General features: G+C 37.9%; 2 protein-coding genes across 2 annotated transcripts in view; one reads left to right on the forward strand and one right to left on the reverse strand.

Annotated features, from left to right (window-relative positions):
• Positions 1-4602: 4602 nt before the first annotated feature.
• On the forward strand, positions 4603-17125 carry LOC309667349 (uncharacterized protein; the record flags this gene model as incomplete). Its single annotated transcript, XM_082475727.1, has 5 exons — positions 4603-4936; positions 5754-6440; positions 9335-9431; positions 11171-15770; positions 16133-17125. 3 exons carry the CDS (start codon positions 4603-4605, stop codon positions 9412-9414), a joined length of 1101 nt encoding a protein of 366 aa, XP_082331853.1. The 3' UTR covers positions 9415-9431; positions 11171-15770; positions 16133-17125.
• Positions 17126-18643: 1518 nt separating this feature from the next.
• The window catches only part of IRAK1BP1 (interleukin 1 receptor associated kinase 1 binding protein 1), a 34103-nt gene continuing 28529 nt past the window's right edge, over positions 18644-24217 (reverse strand). The window contains exons 3-4 of the mRNA XM_082474277.1: positions 19247-19377; positions 18644-19139 (exon numbers count right to left, since the gene is read on the reverse strand). Coding sequence (XP_082330403.1) covers positions 18869-19139; positions 19247-19377 — 402 coding nt within the window. The 3' untranslated portion in view covers positions 18644-18868. The remainder of the gene's footprint in view (positions 19140-19246; positions 19378-24217) is intronic.

Consider the following 24217-nt stretch of genomic DNA (forward strand, 5'->3'; position numbering starts at 1 on the left):
GCCTTTTTGCCTTGCCATCGACCAACCGGGCTGAATTCTGGGATGGGGCTTTGGTTGATTTTAGGAGCCTAGCGGAATCTTTCTTTTCTCCCTGGGAAAAGAAACAAACAAGGACAGGTTTTTTTGCTTGTTTTTTGTTTTTGTCCTTTCCTCCATTTGACATCAGTAGAAGTTTTAAATATCATAAAACTGACTTGGCTGTAAATGGAGAAATGGTACAAAACAAAATGAAACAAAATACCCAAAGGACAAACAGAAAACCCTAAATAAATCCTCAAGTTTGGTCTTGGGGTTTTACATATACAAACGACACAGGAGATCACAGATGACGTAATTAACACAGCAAGGCTGACAGTACACGGTGCACAGGGTCCCAAGATACCCCTGCCTAAACCCCTTGTGGAGATCGTAACAAGTACTGTGGCCACACATTGTTACAATAAAATATCATCTTCCTCTCACTCATTAGTTGGTAGCTGTAATCAGATCACTTATCCAAAATGGGCCTCAAAGGACTTTCTTCAGGCATAGTTGAAACATTCCCCATTTTTTAAAGACACAAATACAGGACAAACAAACAAAAGGCACACACAAATGCTAGCATCCAAAGAAACAAACAAACTGGTACACAAACTGGGTAAAAGTCCAGCAACTATTTCCTCTCTGTAACAGGGTAACCTGCTGAAATTAGGGAAAAATTGGCTTATTCTGGAGAAAAAAACCCAAATGGAGGGGACACAAAGTTTCTGGCTGTACACACTGGAGTAACTTACCCTACTGTATGGAACTCGTCAGCTCCCAGATGACAATTCTTTGCTCCCACTGCCAAGTGCTGCGGCAGCCGGTGGCACTTTGGGGAATTTTGAAGGGAAGATCGACAGGACAAGTGGTCCTGACAGCTGCTTGGGCCTTACCCCAAAGTTCCCTAGCTGGGGCTGGCTGGCCCTGAGCAGCAGGGCTTCTGGCTGGCTTTGCCAACATTTGTTACCAAGTCCAAGCTGGTACTGCTTGCCACAGGACAGGCCAACAAATTGAGAGACGAGTTGTTGGGGCAAGGAATATAGCAACTTTAATCAGACAGCTAGCAGACCCAGCAGATTGTGGACTCACATCTCAAAGAACTATCTTGCCTGAGTTAGAATTCAGGCACCTTTTATACTAAAAGGGGAGGGCATACATTCAAACATTTCCTGGTTCCCATCAGCCTCCAGATGTGATGTGTTTAGTTCTTCCTTCCTGCAGTCATTCACAGGTGGGCCTGGTCAGGATGTTTCCTGTGAGCTAAACAAAGGTATTTTAGCTTAATGCTCATTACCTGGGAGGCAGGGTTCCCAGATATGGGTCATTATGTGTAATTTAAGCATATAGGCAACATCCCTTCAGTGATTAACTTGTAATAGGATACAAATGTTCTTCACTATTACACTTTTAATTGAATACCCAACAGATATTTCTAGACATATGTATTAGTCCAGGTCTTCCAAGAAGTAGATGACAAGTTGGGATTAAGCATACAAGGATTTGAATAAGGAAGTGCTATGAAAGAAAATTGGGAAGGAGCCAGGAGAGGCTGGGAGATCCATCAGACTGCAGCGTAAGTCTGACCCCAGTGAAGCAGAAAGGGAAGTAAGGTGGGGTGAAAGCATCCCAACTGCCATGCAGTCTAAGAAAGGTTCAGCAGGACAACTGGGAAGTCCTTGAGTCAAAGTTGCCCAGGGAAGTGTGAATCCATGGCACAAATGCAGTGATGGAATTCAGAGTGCAGCTACTGGGGCTCCGGTCTAGGTTCCCTGTAGATGGAGGTCTTCAAGCCCCATTCTCATGGCTACCATGACATGCTCAAGAGTTTTTGGCTTTATTTTAATCATGAGGTCAATGTAACATTTCTGCTTACATGACTGCCATTGATTCTAATCGCTTGATGTATTACATTGTTAGAAATGCTGACTGGCAGTCCTTGAATAATTTTCTCTGCCTATCTCAGTTGTTTTTAATGCATGATATGCAACCCAGTGTACAAGGAACCATATGCTGTGGCCAGAAGGAAACATGAGCAGCATGATGACAATTCTGCCAATAACAGCTAAGCTATGAAAACTATAACTTAATCGTTAGAATTAATTGGTACCAATAAAATGTATTCAGCTTCTGAAGCCGAATGTCATAATCACCTGGCAAGAGAGTTCTCCATTATCACAGATAGGTAATGGGTGGTTCATTGAAAATCTTGAAAGGAGTTCTATATATGCCATATTTCACAGCAAGCTTTGAAATTGTTAGGGGTGTTGCCTTGAATTAATTTTTTACATGAAAGAGGTCATCAACAAGAAGACTGCAGACAGGCAATTTAGGCAAAATGGCTCCACTGAACACAAAACAGAAATATCAGATTCCAACTTCATAAACAGAGCTTTTCAGCCTGAGAAACATTATTATTATTATTTTTTTTCACTCAGTGTGGATGCCTGCTGTGGTGTGCAAAAGCCAGACATTTTATTTTGGAAACATGAAGGATTATAATAAATAACTTTAATGTGCTGGATATTGGCAATACCAAAACTCAGATAATGGCTTATCTATAAACTTAACATTCATTTCAGTCAAAACTTTAAACGAAGCTACCCTCTGGGTCACCCTTTTCATAATTCTTGTTATTTGAGAGGAAAGTTAAGAGACACAATTTTCCTTGAATTTTGAGGAAAATAATTTTCTCCTACAAGTTACTAAAATTACCTAGGAGTTAGATAACACATATATTAATTAGTTGATCTCTAATTAAATCAAGTTTCTTTTCACTTAGAAGAATGGTTAAAATGTCTTATATTACAAATGAAATTTTATTTGGGGACATTTCATATGACTCAGGTTTTTTGGCATAGTATATATTGTTACAGTTACAAATATAGATTTTAACTTTTGTCACTAAGGAGCAGCTAGAAAATGTCAAATGACATAAGGTTATATCATCTGCTCACTTCCTATTTACTTCTCCCTATTTTACTTACTATTTTACCTAATGTCAGTTTTTTCCCCCAAAATCTAAGAAATGCTATTTTTTTACTCATTTGACAGAAATCATTGAAACATTGCTAGAAAAAAGAAGGGGCCATTTCATTTAACTATGTCTTAGTCGTTCTCATCACTTTTTGATCTATTTTATCTTTAAACTCTATTTTATTTTATATTTTAAATCTTTTATTTTTTCCCAGACTTATTAAAGTATAATTAACAAATAAAAATTGTATATATTTAAGGTGTACAACATGATAGTTTGATATACATACTGTGAGATGATTACCACAAATTTACTCATACATCCGTCCCCTCACATAGTTATCTTTTTTCTTTTTCTTTCTTTTTTTTTGGTGTGGTGAGTACAGTTAAGATCTACTCTCTTAGCAAATTTCAAGTATACCACACAATATTATTAAGTAGAATCACCATGTTGTACGTGAGGTCCCCAGAACTTATTCATCTCATAACTGAAAGTTTGTACCCTTTGACCAACCTCTCCCCATTCCCACCTCCTCCCCAGCTCCTGGAAACCACCACTCGACTGTCTGAGTTTGACTTTTTTAGATTCCACGTATAATAAGTGAGATCATACAGTATTTATCTTTCTGTGTCTGTCTTATTTCACTTAGCATAATGTCCGCCAGTTTCTTCCATGTTGTCACAAATGGCAGGATTTCCTTCTTTTTGGTGGCTGAATAATATCCCCTTGTATATATGTACCATATTTGCTTTATCCATTCATTTGTTGATGGGCACTTACGTTGTTTCCATATCTTGGCTGTTGTGAATAATACTGCAGTTAACATGGGGGGTGCAGATATCTCTTTGAGACAATAATTTCATTTCCTTTGGATATGTACCCAGAAGTGGGATTTCTGGATCACATGGTAGTTCTGTTTTTGATTTTTTGAGGAAGCTCCATACTGCTAAACTCTATTTTAAAGATGCAATCACCTCCATAGTAATAACATTTGTGCCATCAATCATGCTTTCACAGTCCATTGTATACCAGTTGTATAATGTGCTTATATAGCATGCATATACATGTGCTTGTAGAGGCACTGTGAGTTATAAACATCCAGATATCTGTGAAATAAATTGCCTATATTGTATGCAAGTGTATACATGGATATCACATTTTTGTTTAATAAATAAGGAGCCTGAGTGCTCTCTAATATCTTTTTTTCCTACATTTTTGGTGGCTGTTTTTTTCCTACATTCTTTGGCTGTTTCTTCATACGACTGTAATTTTGTAATACTTCCAAGATTTATTCATGTTTTACACAAGGTATAATTCATTCATTTCCACTTACGTATAATATTTATTGTGTGAACATCACAATTGAACCATTCCGTTTGCCAGTAGACATGGTGGTTGTTTCCAGCCTTTTGTTGTTATTAACAACCCTGCTGTGGACATCATTTCCTGTGTTTGCTTTTTGTTCCTTGACAACCCATCCCCTGCACTGTTGCTGGTGGTAACTGTGTGTGTGTGTGTTCAGTAAATCCAATTCTGATGTTACTCTTTCTTTCTTAAAAATCCTTCAACCTAGAGGCTTAGCAGAACCACCTGGAATAATATTCCAGATGACCTGGAATGATCTCGGGAAAACTCCAGCAACTGAAGCAATTCCTTTTAAGGATAAACATCCAAAGAGCGATGTTGCTCAGGAAGGTTGCTACTCCTCTTTCTTTCTGGCAGCAGAACCTACCCTGTCCCTTTCTACTCTGTACTCTGGCACTACAGATGCTCTAAATCTGATCAGAGGTGAAAATGAAACTCTTATCACCAAAGTTTTCCAGGAAGAATCAAAAGGAAATCTTTCTTTGGGAGGCTGTCCAAGAAAAAGCTACGATGGTGAAAAGAGCCCAGGGGAGTCAGATGTTCCTAGTCCGGAACATGCACTGCCATTTATGAACTGTAAAGTCACTCAACTTTCTGCATCTCTTTGCACATCTGAAAACAAGGCAGTTATGATTTCTGAATGGGCCTGCCTTCTAGACTGGTGTAGAGGATCAAATAAAGTCTCCATTCATTCCACAAACACCTACTGCGTCTCAGTCACTGTGCTAGGTCCAGAAGCATGGATGGGCCCTTGTCCTAAAAGACCGCACAGGCCACAGAGCGATCCTCAATCACGGCTGCATACAGGAATCGCCGGGAGCATAAATTTAAAAAATATGGATGCCTGAGTCCCCTGCGTCCTGGCCATGCGAGAGTAGACACATTTCTTAAGCTCTTAGCCTATGCTGCATGTGTATGATGGGAATAACAGAAGCTACTTCATAGGGTGGTTGTTAAGTATTAAATAATTCGTAACACCTGCTTAGCTCCGTGCCTGGTACAAAGTAGCAGGTGATGAACTGCTGGGAGTGGGGTGGGGAAAACCGGTAACTACGTAGCTGGAGTAGTGAGGTTTGCTACAATGGAGAGAAACATGCAGGGGCTCTGAGGGTCTTCTCTCACTCTGCTGGCTGGGATGGCAGTCCTGGAGGATGTGATGTCAGAGGCGACTTTTTAACACAAAAGTGACTAAATTAGCCAGACAAGCCTGGTAGGCATTGGGGGTGTGGAACATCGCAGAGAAGGGAGTGTGGAATTCTTCTGGAGCGCGCGAGGAGGAGGAGGGGTGAGATTGCGGAGAGCACAGGGGTCAGATCTCGAGGGGCCTTGAAACCACGCAAGGGGGTTGGCCTTTAATGCTGCTGGCCATCAGGAGCCACCAAAAGGTTTTAAGCTGGGAAGAACGCGATCAGAGTCGCGTTTACGTTGGCTCACTGCATCCTGGTGTGGATTTGCGGTGATTTGAGACCGGAGGACGGTCTCAGTAGGGACAGTGGCCTGGGATCGGGCAGCTGCAATAGAAATGGAGTAAAAGGCCTGAGAAGCAAGGGCGAAAAAGAGGTAAAAACCACGGCCCTTGCCGGCGTTAGGAGGGTGAAGGATGCCGAGGACACGAAGGCCATCCTGACCTTTTGCACTAACAGTGAGCAAAGCAGGGAAATGGCACGGCCTAGGGCTGGGGGGTGCCAGCCCGAGACGGGGGCTCTGGGTGGACTACGGCAGATCCCGCCGAAGGCCGGTGAGTCTGAAACGCCGGAGGCCTGCAGGCCGAGGTCGCGCTGGCGCGGCGCCTTGGAGCGCGAACGACCCGGCGGAGCGCGGGGTCCCAGCGCAGCGCGCCCCCAGCAGCCCTGCCCAGCGAGCGCCCGCCCGGGGAGCCGACCGCGTGGGCGGAGCGCGTCGCCCCGGGGGCTGAGCCCAGCCCGGGAGGGGCTCGCCCGGCGCGCCGGCCGGGATCCCGGCTCCCCCGGGGGACAGGCCCGCGCCGCTGCGTGTGGATGGAGCGCCCGCGTCTCAGCGCGGGGACGCCCGGGACGGAGCGCGGGCCGGGCCGGGGCCTCCGCTCCGGGGCTGCTGGACGGTAACCGGATTGAGGGAGAACCAGGGCGAGGGCGGCTCCTCCTCCTTCGCCTTTTGCGTCATTTTAGGTATTTTGGGGGCGAGGAAGAAGGCGACGTGTATCATTTATTGCTCTTTTTTGGGCCTGGGGGAGGGCAAGTGTTTGTCGAGGTTAGTTTTGGTTTGGTTTGTCCTTTGTCGTCTGCATCTTTATCTCTCTTCTGGTTGATGTCATGTTTCCTCCTTTGCTATGACCCATTCTCCACTTTCTTTAGGTATCTTGGAGCTGTTACACAACCTCAGTCTACCCCTGTATATTTATGATTCTTCAAACAGTAACTATTGACTTTACCAGAAGTGGATTTTTTTTTTTTTCCTGTCAAATGTTGTCACCAAACTAACTACTTTACGTGAATAGTTTACTCAGGCGATCATGTTCTGATGCTGATTCATGAGCTAAATTCTGGGATTTGTATTTCTCTAGAATGTTCCATAATGCCCAGGAGTGTGGTAGGCACACAGTTGCCTTTCAATATATTCTTGATAATCTGTCACTTTTTTTAAAATTCATAATGTAATTCTTTTGTTGTTTATTTGTTGTTTATTTTTATTTATCTCAAAAGATTCTGTGTTCTGACTCAACACACCATTTTACCTTAGAAGTTTACAACACTTTTTAATGAAAATCTTTTATATTACTTCACATGCACTCATCTGCAGCAGCTAGTGATTAAGATAATGAAGTTAAGTTGGTTTAACAAACCTATCTCAACGAATAAGTTAAGATCATTTTAATTGATCTGTCACTTTTGTATGCAGAGAGAAAGCAGTATCCTCTTCTCATTCCTCTTGTGACCTGATCGGAAAGCTCCCCCACCCCCAAGCAGGCCCTCATTCACTCTCACAGATCCTGCCCTGCCTCCTGACTAGCAACTCCAGTTTCTCGCGTGATGGTCTAGCAACCCCTCTCCCGGGAAACTCCCCAGGCTTATCCTTAGTATCACTTGGATAAATGTCAAGGTTTGGGCACCTGGCTTTTCAGCCTGCCTTTCAGACTGCATGTCCATCCTTCGTGACCCACCCAAGCCTTCTCATTCTTTTCGTTCTCTTTTCTTGTGTTGTTACTGGAAACAGCATGCAGTAATGGAAAGATGCCATTTTAAACAACCGTATTATGAAAAAGAGCAAACACATAGAAATAACATCAAACATCTGGTCAGTATTTAAATTTCCAAATGTCTCCTGCTATAGTTTTGTTTAGTTTGTTTGAATCAGGATCCAAATAAGCTCCAAATAATTGGTTAATATATCTTAAGTAATTCCTAAGTTCCCCTCCATCTGGACTTCATCTCAGCCTCTGGACCACTTTCTGCTGTTACTGAAGTAAATTATTAGTTTTATAAGGACCTTTTCCTAGAGGGTGAAATGGACTCACCAATGATGTCTGGACTTAAGAGTTGTGGAATTCCTCGGCATTTTGTATGCCTTTAAAAGCCCAGCATTTTGGCTTGGAATCAGAAAGTGGAAAAGAGCGTAGAGAGACAAATCTCATTCAGCAGCATCCTTGATGTACTTTAAAAACATACACACGTGGGACTTCCCTGGTGGTCCAGTGGTTAAGAATCCACCTTCCAATGTAGGGGACGCGGGTTCAGTCTCTGGTCGGGGACCTAAGATCCCATATGCCAAGGGGCAACTAAGCCCGCGTGCTTCAGAGCCTGAGCGTCACAACTAAGACCCGATGCGGCCAAGTAAATAAAAACAAAAACAAAACACACACATACACACAGTGGATTTGCTGCGAGAAGCTAGGTTAGAATCTTTACATTGCAGGGATGTGCAACCCCTCAGCCAGTGTGTTATTTGCCTGCTTTCCCTTCTTGGGTCAGTAGTTTTCCTCTTCAATATACACTTTTTCCTCTTCCCATTTCATATTTTCTCTCTCGTCCCAAAACTGGCCTTCATGCTATCATTCTTTATAATTTTCTACCAATGCTCTAATACCAAAGACTGGCTGACCACTCATCAAAGATGCTGTAGAAGAAGTCAGGGTTTAGCTAGAAAGCGGACCCAGAGTTGACCTCTACAGTCCAGCTCTAGAGTGCATGTAAATCAGGAAACAAACCTGATGCTGGGAAAGAAATTGAAAGGAAGAAAAACCAGTCAGACCTCTGTCGGTGAAGACTCAGCAGATGGCGGCTTAAAAATTTAGTGCACATTGATTCTGCCCCACGACGTGTCTAAATCCAGAAGTTCTTCTGGTAGATGTATACACTGCAGCGGTAATGTAGGCACCTGCATTACACTGATCAACAACAAGTGCTAACTCAGACTGAGAATAGCCCAATTCAGCAATAAAGTCCAAATTAGGCTATCTCAATATTTTTTTTTGTGTGTGTGTGTTCTACACACATACAAAATAAACATTCTCAGTGCCAACTTCTAACCTTTTATTGTTTTAACCGTGGATTAAATTGGTCTTAGGAATTTCAATTTACCCTTAATAAAGGATATTCTTTTCCTACTGAAGGTAGCTTTTCTTGCAGTCTAAGATTTCTCTTTAAGCTATTTTTACCAAGTTTATCAAGTGAGCTTTTATCTGGGCTCACAAATGTAAGAAACCTGTTAAGTGAACCCAAGTTTTGTGGAAAGTCGGGTGCTTGAATTAGGGGAAATAAATTATGCTATTTATCATTTATTTTAAGAAGAGTAGTTGTAGCTGGGAAGAAACCTAATGACCTGGTAATGCTTCTAGTTAGCTTTCAATCCAATACCAAAAATAAAAAGTAGTAAGTTACTGAGTTCAGAGGTAGTAATTAGAAAACATCTAGTGTTTCATATGTAAATCTTGCTAAAGGAGATTGCACAGTGAAGGTGAATTAACATATTTTTCTTTTTGCCTGATATACTACATAGAGAAGCATCTTGGAAGACTTCTCACTGTGGAGATTCCTGAAGATGGTGTACTGATGGTTCTGTCGGCTGAACGCCACTAGAAACTCTACTGACTCAGGTATGCCAATGGTCCTGCTAAGAGTCTTCAAGGAATCAAAGGGTTGTACTGTACTGTAATTCTTGTATTTTCTTTCATCCTTAAAAAAAATAGCTACCATCCTTCAGGGGAGAACTTTACACATCATTTAAGATAATACTTTGGGATTGTGGGAGCAGGAAATGGGTTAATCAATGTAGTGGCTTTTGGCAAATAAAAGATATTAAACAACATGTGCACAAAAATGTTGAAAAGTAAAGTCCAAGAATAGAAATCCCTTAACACAATGATATAGTCATCCTTCTGTAAATATTAAAAAAAAACAAAAACGAATAAAGATCGGTACGCATTCTCCTTTTGTAGTGGAAGCTCTGTAATTAAATCTTCCCTCCTTATCTTTTTCTCGGAGGCGGGGATTGGGAGGGTGGCTCAATAAATTATAACACTACCTCTACTTATTGAGATTAGCACAGTACTTTTCAATAACATTTGATTGATAAGAAAACTTGAAAATTGCAATTAGCTTTAAGAACAAACAGGAACTCTTCTTAAAATCATTTTTTAAAACTAGCTTGAGCACGGATGGGCAAATGGGGGCTCAAAACAATTTTGGAGAAAAATAAAGTCAGGTGGTTACCTTGGATGACAAAGTGTAACTTCTGAAAAGTATTTACTTTTTAGCTTTATCTCAAGGAAAATAAAGCAAGACTATGAGGGTAATGGAGACATGATCTTAGCCTGGTCTTTGTCCACTTTCTTTCACATATCATTTCCCTATATAGTTGGGAAAGAAACCAGATTATTCAGTAAAAAAAGAATATTTAGCATTCCATATACTCGAGGGTAGTTTATTCCAGCATACATGTCTTACTCTCAGCTTTTTATTGGTGTATACTCTCCTTACCTTTTGGGGGAAAGAAATTACTGAGTTACTCTCCCTATTTCAGACAGATCCTGTCTGTCACATCAGTGAGGGCTGAGGTGGGGATTGCAGTCAGTTTTTTAGGCTCGCCAAATCTGGATTTTTTACCCTGAGTTTTCTTTTGCTTTCTTTTTTTTTTTTTTTTTTTGCAGTTTTGTGAACTCTTGGGACATCAGAGAACTGTAGTAAAATATTATTATAAAATCACATATCAATGTTGAATATTGGTATATAAGACTTAGAATTCCTTTTTACTATTAGCTCAGTTTTGACCCTACAGGGTGAAAAGCTCCACAGTATTCCAGAGGTGACTGATTGCCCCATAAGATATATTACACTTTTTAAAAATAGTGTGCTTATCAAAGTTGTTTTCTAAACAATAAATTTTGTCTGATGTATATTCCTTTTAAACATATACAAAATGAAAAAAAGATCCTTTGTGGAAAAGAGAAATTGGCTCTAATGAATAATAAAACTGTAATAAAAATGCAGAAAAATACTATGTAGCTAGATTATACTTTTCTGATTAAAAAATTACATTCTTAAGATAAAATAACCTATGGTTCCGACACTGATTTCTCACACAACAGAAAACTTACTGGGCATGATATGGAGTGTGTGTGTATGTGTGTTTTACGTATTTTAATACTCTTGTTTCATGGACGAGGTCTATTTTCTCTAACTTTTACACAGATAAACTCAACATGGTTGGATAAAAGACAAATTCCTCTCTCAGAGATGATAGCTAGACCGAGGTAACAAGAAACGCCATTTGCTGTATATTAATATGCATTAGGCCAGTTGTTGTTTTAAAACGTTTTCTTTCTTTCTTTTTAAGGCTTTCTGACTGTTGGAATGGTTTTAGATGGTCGTCCCAGAGAACGAAGGCATGCATGACTCACCAGAGGCGCTGGTTGTTAAAGACAAGGCGGGAGCATTTATAAATCTGCTTTCAAACTGCGCCTAATCCGACTCCTGGTTTGCACATACCCTTTCCAAAATATATTTTGAACTAAGATATAGTGTATAAAATAAAGGAAGTTAGGAATGGTCTTTTCCGACCATCTAGAAGATTCACCAGGCTTCTAGTAATCTATGTAAAACTTATTAATTCCATGTTATTCCTGAATAAATATTTTAAAGGCCGAGGAGCTAAGAGTAGGGATGATTACGTCCTATTTAAAAAGAGGAGGCTGATTCATTTTTTAAATAAGTTTATTTATTTTTATTTTTGGCTGTGTTGGGTCTTTGTTGCCCTGCGCGGGCTTCCTCTAGTTGCAGCGAGCGGGGGCTACTCTTCGTTGCGGGGCGTGGGTTTCTCATTGGATGGCTTCTCTTGTTGCAGAGCACAGGCTCTAGGCGCGCAGGCTTCAGTAGTTGTGGCACTTGGGCTCAGTAGTTGTGGCTCATGGGCCCTAGAGTGCAGGCTCAGTAGTTGTGGTGCACGGGCTCAGCTACTCTGCGGCATGTGGGCTCTTCCCGGACCAGGGCTCGAACCCATGTCCCCTGCATTGGCAGGCGGATTCTTAACCACTGCACCACCAGGGAAGCCCCTCATTTAAAAAAAAACTATACTGTTAGTAGTAATGGGGAAGTGGCAAAGGAGTAATCCCTTTTATTTTGATAATTTATATATCTATGTATCTACATCTATATATACAAATGTTTATAAGATTTTTCAGATAACAGTGTAAAACCATGAATTTAAAAGCATCAAGGCCACTTGAGAATAAAAAGTGTCCTAAAAATAATAATGGGCATAGGGATATAACTGACCACAGACATCTAGCAAACAGAATGGTTTAAGGGATTCTACAGGTGTAAGAATATTATCCTAAGTTCATTTCAAACCTTGAAAATAAAAGTCATTTATTTTTGACATTTTCATGCTGATTCAATACTGATTTTTTTTTTATGAAAAAGAATAAGAAAAACTGTAAGAAATAATTGTAACTTGACATTTATTCCAACATTTGTCCTGGATTATTTTAGGCTTGGCTGGAAAGGGGATATATTTTGGACAGGGTATGAAAAAAGAATTATGATGCAGGTAGCAAAATATACCCTAATATAACTGTTATTAAGACTTGATAAAACAGTTTTTTTAACACATAATCCACTTTTCCCCAAATAAGTCATGAAAACCTCACCATCCATGATAATTCATCTTCTCAGTGGCAAAAATGAAAAGATGTCTGGCTTTATTTGCGATATGCAGACTCGGTTAAGGGCACTTATGTGCAAGATTTTGGGCTGTTTATCTTGACTATGTATGACTGGAGAGAGAGCATTCATGGGAAATAGCAGTTTGTATGTGAGACAGGGTAGGAAGGGGAGAAGAGTATTCAGAATTCTTTTTTTTTTAAAGATAAAAACCTAAACAAAACTTTGATTTCTTATATGTTTTATTAATTTCAAGCATTTTAATTTTAGCTTTTGTCCCTTCTTCTTAAATGATGTTGCTTGCAAGTGTAGCATTACAACTACACACATTCCTGATCGAGATTTTAAAAAATTCTTTATATTCAGACTTTACCTGTTTCTTTCTAGTCGTAATAAGCTCTGGCAGGTAGCAGACTGCAAACTGCAAACTAAGCATTGAAGGAACTGCCTCCACATATACTTCTGGGAGTGATGTGACAGCCTCTGTCATGCCTGCTATCTTCCAAGAAGTTCGTTATTCTCTCAACTCCCATATTCCCTTTCTGAACACATGGAGAAGCAGTAGTTGGGTGGCTCTATAGACACTGCTGGGGTTTCTGCTCTTCCTGCCATCAGGGCTGCGGTGGTGGAGTGAGGGCTAGAATCTCTCCAAGTCTCAGAGCTGCAGGTGTTCTCATAGTTATTCAGTCGTGTGGTTATTGCAGGGTTATGTTTCCAGAGTTGTCACCAAATAATATGAAAAACCATTAGTTAATATTGGACAATGAAATGTCTAATCATTTAGATAAACATGTCTAAAGTGTTGGATTTAATGTTAGTGAGATCATCAATTCTCTATTTCTTATTCAAACGAACAGTTGAATATTTTATTTATTTATTAAAATAAGTTTTATTTATTCATTTATTTGGGTGCACTGGGTCTTAGGTGCAGCATGCGGGATCTTCGTTGCCGCGTGCGGGATCCTCATTGCAGCATGCGAGATCTTTTAGTTGCAGCATGCATGATCTTTTTAGTTGCACATGCAGGATCTTTAGTTGCAGTATGTGTGATCTTTTAGTTGCGGCATGCGGGATCTTTTAGTTGCGGCATGCAGGATCTTTAGTTGCAGCATGTGGAATCTTTAGCTGCAGCATGAGAACTCTTAGTTGTGGCATATGGGATCTAGTTCCCCGACCAGGGATAGAACCCGGGCCCCCTGCATTGGGAGTGTGGAGTGTTAACCACTGGACCACCAGGGAAGTCCCTGAATACTTTAAATGAATGTAACGTTTAAGAGTAGTAACATTTGGGGATGCTATGAATTCTCAACATTCCTACAGAATGAAACAAATATAGTCATTCCTCAAATATATGCCGACCTCTGTGGTTTGCAAATAAAATTTTCAAAGGTTTCGGCTGCATATTCATCATGGATTCTTTGCAGAACACATCAGCCTGTATCACTGCATCTTTATCATTTCAGGAATAGGTACGATGAAGAAGAAATCTATGCTTTCCTTGCAGGTATTGAGCTAGTGAAACATTTGCTATATTAAAATAATTTTGTATTGTATCTGATTGACATTCAACTTTAATTATACCTCACCTCCTACTCCGATATAGAATGTAATACTTTAGACCTTTCATCATTAGTTTAGCATAAACTAAGAAAAATTTTCTTTTGATGCTATTTACTTACTGGGGCTAGACTTGATTTATCTGAATCATTACACTCACTCTTTTTAAACGGAATTACAATAAACATGGCTGATTTGGTAAAAAGAAAAAGCATAAAAACTGTTTTTGTGTGAGATACAAATTCATTATTGCTATCAAGTACAAATATAACCTTCTAAAATAGGTTTTGAAAGTAAAATGGTAATGGAAACATTCAATTTAAGCATCTGTTTATTAGAAGTTGTAAGTTAACTGAATTTATTAGATGCAGTTTTATAGCGGTTGCAGTCAGAATTTCAAAGAAAGCAACTTCCCCTGAGAGTTTGTCATGGCCTGTTGGTGAGCAATGTGTGGTACAAGTATAATTACTCTCAGTGGTGACAGGAGGGTAGGGCAAAGGTCCTCACTTAGAGCTGATCCAGTAGAAAATGTGCAAACACAGCAGGAACTCCATGTGGTAACTGGCCACTGAGAAGACCCTCCGTGGAAGAAAATTGAACAGGATGGTCACCAGCAAGGCATCTTTGCCTTAAGTTTTGCTAATGTTGCTTGTCTGGGAGAAAGGTGGTTATGTAAATAAAAACAGTGAACTAGAGCCAAAAAAACCCCAAAACAACAACAGAAAACAAAAAAACAGCCCATAACACACTCTCAGGGAAAGTTGCTTTTGAAATTCTGACTGCAACCACTATAAAACTGCATCTAAAATTCAGTTAAAACTTTTAAAAAATAGATGTTTAAATTGAATTTGTTTCCATTACCATTAATTTTCAAAGCCTGTTATAGAAGATCATATTTGTACTTGACTCTGGAATCAGTGCCCTGCATTTCCCTTCCCCACTTCCATGTGTACCAACATCGAGGTACTCTGCTATAAATGCTATCCTTCTGATTTGGGAATAAAGCAGAATAACTGACAACCAGCTTTTCCTCCTCTTACCCTTTTATTAGCCAGGTACTAGGAAAAGAAATGTTTAAGACATAGCCCTACCCTTGAGGAGTTCATAGTCTTGTATAGAAACTGATGAAAAATTAGGATGTAATGAATGTGATCAGTGCAAATTTTTCTGTTTGAAGTATTGGAACTATTTACCTGTTTTTGAGTGTTTTGTGCAAAATCGTTTGCAGAAGGGAAGGAGCAGAGGATGACAGAATCTCTATATTTAAAAAAATGGACACACACGCACACCCCCCCACTGCCACCAGATGGCAACGTGATATTTGGAGGATTTTTTTAAAAATTCAGGGATCACTGCCTTGTTTCAGGATCATTTAGATTCGTACTTTCTCCTGCCACCTAGGCTTTTAATCTCTTAGTGTGGAAACTGATTTTAGTTTTTGGTTCACTGATTTGCCTTATTAATTGTATCAAGCATATGAAACCCTGATAAATCAAACTCCGTGCAGCAAATAATATGTTTTTGATTAGCTGTTTTGTTTTATCACTGTTATAACAGTACCAACTTACATTTGAAGTCCAAAGCCAGCATTTGCTCATTCTGAGGTGGGACTGGTGAACATCCACAAGTGACGTGGCTATTTAGGAGTACTTTTGGTTGGGACACTGAAGCCAGAGCTCCAGAGGGTGGCTGAAACAGAATATCCCCCTGCTAAACAGGTGATAAAAGGATGTTATTCGGTTTAATAAAATAGTACAAAAAATTCGTCTTGAAAAGTATCTATTACCTCACCCTGAGAAGTGTTTGACTTGGATAAGCCACTGTTAATTCCAGTCTTTTAACATAACTGAACATGTTAAAGTGATTTAGGCCACAGGAGATTTTATGGCTATTAGAAACTATTTGGCTGCAAATATAATATGAATAAAATAATAAATGTTTGTTATTTTGATTAAACCGATTTATATAGTTTTTTTCTGGAATGAATAATAAAACATTTGTCTTCCACATAATTTTGTAATGTAGATAATATGTTAACTCCCACTTTTGACCTCATAATTCATGTTTTTATTGTTTTTAGGCCAGTGAGAAGAATTCCTCACTATCAAATTCTCATCAACAAGTCTGACAGAATTTGCGTCTCCTAAACCTACATTTCCAAGGAGGTCATAACAATATTTATGGAATATGAGGCACAGAATCTTAAGTTAAAAAATATTTTTCCAGGTCTTATTTACACTGAACTCAAATTAACTGTCAAATAAGAATACTGACATAAGTAAGGTAAATCGCTACTACAAAAAATGGAATCTTTAGCATGTAGCTGAATGGAATCCTAAATTTTATCAGTAATATTCAGAAACCTTATTTTAATAGTATTTCCTTCTAAAAAGGAGCTTGGAACATAGTGGGTCTGTTTCAAATATCCTAATTAGAAAGAAATTTTCTTTCAGAAAACAGCAATTACAATTTTTTGCTTTCTTGAAAGATTTTCTTTAAAAAGGGGTTCAGAAGAAAGAAATTCTGTCAGGATTAAGTTTGGGCTAGGTTTATTCTAGCAGGCTTTGTGGCACAGGTCCCCTAAGTAATTCATTGTGATACTCCAGTATCTGCCATATGTCAGAAATTAACTTGCCATTAACTGACAACTAAATTTGATACCCTTAGTCTTAAAGTACACAGGATGTCATACATAAACCAGTCCAATCTTTGAAGGATTACTTCTCTTAGATGCTCTACAGAATTGTAGGACTGTCCATTTTATAGGATTTTTTTTTGAGGCAACATCTTTAATAATGCCTGTAAATTCTAAAAAGTGTTTGCTAACTTAAAATTTGTTTTTAAGTATTTATTGCTAAGTTGAAAACCTTCTTTACCAAATATGATGGAACCAAAGATACAATGAAGCCGTGGCTAAGAAAACTCACCCCCTGTGATTAAATTTTATTGAGTATGAAAAATTTTTTTCTTGATGTACAGACTCAATTGTACTTTTCTACCCAACTGGATAAATAAAAGCTAAAATATAATTTATTTAACTCTTTTTGGAAATAAAACTTCAACATACCTTAAACTGGTTTTCTGATAAGTTTATTTTTAATATGACTATTTAAAAATTCATCTTAATGATAGATTTGGAAAAGCCAACTTTTACTTGGGTTGACAATAATCAAAGAATGCAGCTGGTATAGTGGCTACCATTTACCAAGTAACTGCTATGTGCTAGGCATTATTCTTGTGGTCTTACAGTTATCAACTTTAATCCTTGTAGTAACAACACTGCAGGGTAGGTATTATTAGCCTCATTTCATTGGTGAGGAAAGAGAAGCTTAAAGAAATTAAAGTGCCTTGCCAAGTTCCTATAACCGGTACATTGCTCAGCAGATATTTGAGAGCCGACTCTGTGTTGGCCCTGTCACTATGCTAAGACTGAGAATGCAGCTGTGAATGAGAAAAAGACAAGATCTCCATTCTAAAGGAGCTTACATTCTAGTAGTAAAATCAGGATTTTAAAATAGCGGTGTTGGATTCTAGAAGTTTTCCTCTTAGCTTCCACACTCCTTCCCACCAAGGATACTACAGAAGAGATGGATTAAGCGGTTTTAGTGCCACTTAAGAAAGTGGGCGGGAGTGAAAACTACATACTGGAATACGTTATAGGAAAGAAACTTTGGTATATGAGTGTCAAGCTATATCAAAGGAAAAACCCTAGGGCTTAGCTGTATGGCAGGGAATGGAAAGCCTGTGCTGCATAACAGACTTGGCTGATGTAGACACACCTGCAGATGGTGTATAATGCAATGGCAATGATATGTACTTGCTCAGATAGCCTTAAGGATCAGTATTTTCTCAGTGTATGGCCCTGCACTGTCCAACACAGTAGCCATGACCTACTTACGGCTTTCGAGTCCTTGAAATGTGGCTAGTGCAACTAAGGAACTGAATTTTAAATTAAAAAAAATTTTTTTATTTAAAAACTGACACGTGATCCAGTTACTAGATCTTTCAAGAATGTCTGGAACAACTGGGTGTGTGAATCTATTTTTTCTGCCTATATTTTAAGAAACTTAAATACAGATCAAGTATTTCTGATGAAAATTTAGCATCTGAATTGAGATGTGCTGTAATATAAAATACACCCTGGATTTTGAAAACTTAGTATAAAAAAGAATATAAAATATCCATTAATTTAAGAATAATTACATGCTGAAATGATAATATTTTGGATATACTGGGTTAAATAAAATATTAAAATTAGCTTCAACCGTTTTTTACTTTTTAAAAAATGTATCTACTAGGAAATTTTAAATTACATATGTGGATTGCATTATATATATTTGTACTGGAGAGTGCTGGTATAATCAAAGGAGCCCTAGTGAAGAGAGTCTGGTCCATATATTATCTTTTATTTCAGTCATCAAAATATTTTCTTAGTATATCTCATTACCCTTTTATCAAAAGTTATGTATTGCTCATCATTCTTCCTATGAATGTTAAGAATCATGTTAATAACTGTGTCAATATTTCGTCCTGTAGTAGGAATATCAAATTATTTACACACACACCTATATGAACTGTCACTATGCAAGTGTGCACATATAACACATTTATTTCCAAAGAGTATTTCCCATAGTAAGTTTTCAAAAACAGAAAGTAAACATAAGTATTCTGTGGAACTATATTCAAGGATTGACAGACTTGGGGGAGAAAACACTTTATAGACTACACTATATATATATTCAGGACAAAAGCAAACATTATAAAAAGTATAAAAATAGACAAAAAGATACAAACACAATATATTTTGGTCAGAATTTCAGATACGGTTTTTTTTCTTCTCTCTCCCCTTTACTTCAAAAGTTATAAATACTTTGCAAGCAGCATGTATTGTTGCACTTTTGATTTTTTGTTGTACAGTTAACGAACTTGAGAGTCTGGATGACTGGTGATCATCTATTTGGCCTTCCCATTCTTTCATTTCTTCTTCTTTGATTAATAAAGGTTTTCCTAGAGTTTGGCCAACAAGATTACAGACTTCTTGAGCTTTGCGCCATGCATTTTCTACAGCAACAAGACAGGCTTGCCGTCTTAGGAATTAAATGCAGAGATTATTAATACGACATTCAACAAACCGCAGCACTGAATAGTTTTGTTTAATTAGTTGATAATTAATTTAAAGATGTGCTTAACTTACCGAAGATTCTCAATAGAACCTGGAGTATGATAGAACTGGGGTTGGCTGATGACAACAGAGCTATCTAGCTTTTCAACAAGAAAGTTACAAATATTTTGCATTTTTCCGAATTCAGTAAATGTAATGCAGACCTGTAAATGAAATGACAATTGAAATTATTTTCATGTCTGATGCATTATTTCAAATCTTTTTCTAAATGTGAGTTAAAAAAAGTAAAGCCAGGTTACAATGAGGTCATTTTATAGTATGTAACAGATATGAAAGACCTACTTGGTACTTATAACTAAATTTTGTTATTAAATTTATTTTTGCTTATGAATTTTGTAATTTAGCTAATGTTGACTTGAACATTTAAAACTTCATTTTAAATCAGTCAGAGACTTTTATGAAAGAGAACTGGAGGGTTTCCCCTTCAACTTTATTATTCAGCTAAATTCTAACCCTGATAAATGTTTCATGACTCTTTAGTCATCTATGCCATTAGCTAGCTTCCTGATTAGCGGTAATTACTTTGTACTTCACTGCTGTCATTTGAGGTATGTTTCTTCTTCCAGAAGTTATTTTCAGATCTATATGCAGAAGTTCATCTATTTCACTATGTCCTCTGCCTTTAAATATGTGGAAGCAGCAAAGAGAAAGAGAGGGATGAGGTAACCTCCTGAGTCGTCTTATACAATGAAGAACAGTTGCCTTTAATCATAAATGTTATCCAGGGAAGACTGATGTTCTATCTGGTTTCAATACTAAGTGAATAATGTCTTTTATAATCAGTTTGTCAATTTCAAGTTTTTTTTTTTTTTAAAGCTGACTGGGATTTTGAGTGGGATTGCAATGACTCTAAATATAGACTAAGGAAGCCCTGATACCTTAATGATACTGAGTCTTCCAAATCAGGAACAAGGTATGTTTCTTCATTTATTTAGATCTTCTTTAATTTCTCTTAGCAATATTTTGTAGTTTTCAGCATACACAGTTAAAAGATCAGATTTATCCCTAGGTATTTTATATTTTTGATGTTTATTAGTTCTAATAGTTTTTTTGTAGATTCCATTAGATTTTCTACATTGATGGTCACGCTGTCCGTGAATAAAGACAATTTTACTTCTTACTTTCCAGTATGGATGCTTTTTATTTCTTTTTCATGCCTCACTGCACTGGCTAGAACTTCAAGTACAATGTTGGATAGAAGTTGTGAGAGTAGATACGTTTGTCTTGTTCCTGATCTTAGGCACAAAGCATCAGTGTTTCATGAATAAATATGATGGTAACTGTAGATTTTTCATAGGTTCCCTTCATCATTTTGAGGAAGTTCCCTACTATTTCTAGTTTGCTGAGAATTTTTATTAGGAATGGATGTTGGACTTTGTTAAATGTTTTTCTTCATCTATTGAGATCATCATATGTTTCTTTCTTACTCTGTTAATATGATAAATTAGATTGACCAGTTTTTGAATGTTGAACCAACCTTTCATTCCAGGGATGAACCATACTTGGTCATTATATATTATCCTTTTTATATATCACTGGATTTGATTTGCTAAAGTTTTGTTTATAATTTCTGCACATAAGTTTATGATGGACACTGGTCTGTAGTTTTCTTTGCTTGTAATGTCCCCCCCCCCACCCCGGTTTTGTTATCTTCTGGTTCCAAATAATGAGTTGGAAAGTATTCCAGCTTCTTCATTTTCTGGAAAAGTTTGTACAGAATTGGCATAAATTCTCCCTTAAATGTATGCACTTTTTAATTTCTCTTTTAACTTCTCCTTTGACCCATGGGTTATTGAGAAGTATGTTATTTAAATTTCAAATATTTCAGTTCTATCATTTTTGCCTTAAGTATTTTGAAGCTTTAATATTAAATGTATAAGTGTTTAAGACTTATATTCTCTTGATTGACCCATTTATCATTATAAAATCATCTTTATCTGGGTAATACTCTTTGCTTTGAAATCTACTCTGTCTGATATTATCATAGCCACTACAACTTTCTTTTGCTTATTGTTAGCATGGTATATCTTTATGCACCCCTTTGATTTTTTTAAAGTCAGGTTTATTAAGGCATAACTTATATAGAGCAAAATACACTCCTTTTAGTATATGTTCTATGAATTTTGACAGATGCATTTACTCATGTAGCCACCATTATGACCCATCCCATCAACTTCCTCAAATTCCCCTGTGCTCCCCACATCCCAGCCCCTGAAAGCCACTGATCTGTTTTTTTTTAAAATAGTTGCACTTAATTTTTTTAATTTAATTTTTTATTTTTTGGACAATTTAAAAGGTTACTTTCCATTTACAGTTACTACAAAATATTGGCTCTATTCCTCGTGTTGTAACTCTATGTCCTTGAGCCTATCTTATACCCAATAGTCTGTACCTCCCACTCTCCCACTCCTATATTGCCCCTGCCCTCCAACACTGGTAACCATTAGTTTGTTCTCTATATCTGTGAGTCTGCTTGTTTTTTGTTTTATTCACTAGCTTTTTATATTTTTTAGACTTCACATATAAGTGATATTATACAGTATTTGTCTTTCTTTGTCTGACTTATTTCACTTAGCATAATGCCGTCCAAGTCCATCCATGTTGCTGCAAATGGCAAAATTTCATTCTTTTTTATGGCTCAGTAGTATTCCATTGTGTATACACACACACACACACACACACACACACATATATATATATATATATATATATATATATATATATATATATACCATAGCTTCTTTATTCATTCATCTGTTGATGGACACTTAGGTTGCTTCCGTATCTTGGCAGTTACAAATAATGCTGGATGAACACTGGGGTGCATGTATCTTTTTGAATCAGTGTTTTTGTTTTTTCCAGATATATACCCAGGAGTGGAATTGCTAGGTCATATGGTAGTTTTATCATTTGCAAATATTTTCTCCCATTCAGTAAGTTGTCTTTTCATTTTGTCAATGGTTACCTTTGCTGTGCAAAAGCTTTTAAGTTTAATTCGGTCTCATTTGTTTATTTTTACCTTTATTTCCTTTACTTTAGGAGACGGATCAAAAAATATTGCTGTGATTTATTTATTTATTTATTTATATATTTATTTATGGCTGTGTTGGGTCTTCGTTTCTGTGCGAGGGCTTTCTCTAGTTGGGGTAAGCGGGGGCCACTCTCCATCGCGGTGCGCGGGCCTCTCACTATCGCGGCCTCTCTTGTTGCAGAGCACAGGCTCCAGACGCGCAGGCTCAGTAATTGTGGCTCACGGGCCCAGTTGCTCCGTGGCATGTGGGATCTTCCCAGACCAGGGCTCGAACCCGTGTTCGCTGCATTGGCAGGCAGATTCTCAACCACTGCACCACCAGGGAAGCCCAATTGCTGTGATTTATGTCAAAGAGTTTTCTGCCTATGTTTTCCTCGAGGAGTTTTATGGTATCCAGTCCTACATTTAGGCCTTTAATCAATTTTGAGTTTATTTTTGTACATGGTGTTAGAGAATGTTCTAATTTCATTCTTTTATATGTAGCTGCCAGTTTTCCCAGCACCACTTATTGAAGAGACTGTCTTTTTTCCACTGTATATTCTTGCCTCCTTTGTTGTAGATTAATTGACTCTAAGTGCATGGGTTTATTTCTGGGCTCTCTATCCTGTTCCATTGGTGTGTCTGCTTTTGTGCCAGAACCATACTATTTTGATTATTGTAGCTTTGTAGTATAGTCTGAAGTCAGGGAGCCTGATTCCTCCAGCTCTGTTCCTCATTCTCAAGATTGTTTTGGCTATTAGGGATCTTTTGTGTTTCCACATAAATTTTAAAATTATTTGTTCTAGTTCTGTGAAAAACGCCATTGGTATTTTGATAGGGATTGCATTGAATCTGTAGATTGCCTTGGGTAGTATAGTCATTTTCACAATATTGATTCTTCCAATTCAAGAACATGATATATCTTTCCATCTGTTTGTGTTGTCTTCAATTTGTTTCATCACTGTCGTATAGTTTTCAGAGTATAGGTGTTTTGCCTCCTTAGGTAGATTTATTCCTAGGTATTTTATTCTTTTTGATGAGATGGTAAATAGGACTGTTTCCTTAATTCCCCTTTCTGATACGTCATTGTTAGTGTATAGAAATGCAACAGATTTCTGTGTATTAATTTTGTATCCTTCAACTTTACTAAATTAATTGGTGAACTCTAGTAGTTTTCTGATGGCATCTTTAGGATTTTCTATGTATAGTATCATGTCATCTGCAAACAGTGACAGTTTTACTTCCTCCTTTCCAACATGGATTCCTTTTATTTCTTTACCTTCTCTGACTGCTGTGGCTAGGACTTCCAAAACTATGTTGAATAAAAGTGACAAGAGTGGACATCCTTGTCTTATTCCTGATCTTAGAGGAAATGTTTTCAGCTTTTCACTGTTGAGGATGATGTTAGCGGTGGGTTTGTCATTTATGGCCTTTATCGTATTGAGGTATGTTTCCTCTATGCCTGCTTTCTGGAGGGTTTTTATTATAAATGGATGTTGAATTTTATCAAAAGCTTTTCCTGCACCTATTGAGATGATCATGTGATTTTTATTCTCCAATTTGTTAATGTGGTGTGTCACATGGATTGATTTGCAGATATTGAAAAATCCTTGCATCCCTGGGATAAATTCCACTTGATCATGGTATATGATCTTTTTGATGTACTGTTGGATTCGGTTTGCTAATATTTTTGGGGGGATTTTTGAATTTATTTTAATTAGTGATATTGGCCTGTAATTTTCTTTTTGTGTGTGTGATATCTTTGTCTGGTTTTGGTATCAGAGTGATGCTAGCCTCACAGAATGAGTTCCGAAGTGTTCACTCCTCTGCAATTTTTGGGAATAGTTTCAGAGGACAGGTGTTAACTCTTCTCTAAATGTTTGGTAGAATTCACCTGTGAAGCCACCTGGTCCTGGACTTTTGTTTGTTTTGAGTTTTTAAATTACCGATTCAATCTCGTTACTGTAATTGGT

This window comes from Balaenoptera physalus (assembly GCF_965194825.1).
Source record: "Balaenoptera physalus genome assembly, chromosome: 9".
Lineage (NCBI taxonomy): Eukaryota > Metazoa > Chordata > Mammalia > Artiodactyla > Balaenopteridae > Balaenoptera > Balaenoptera physalus.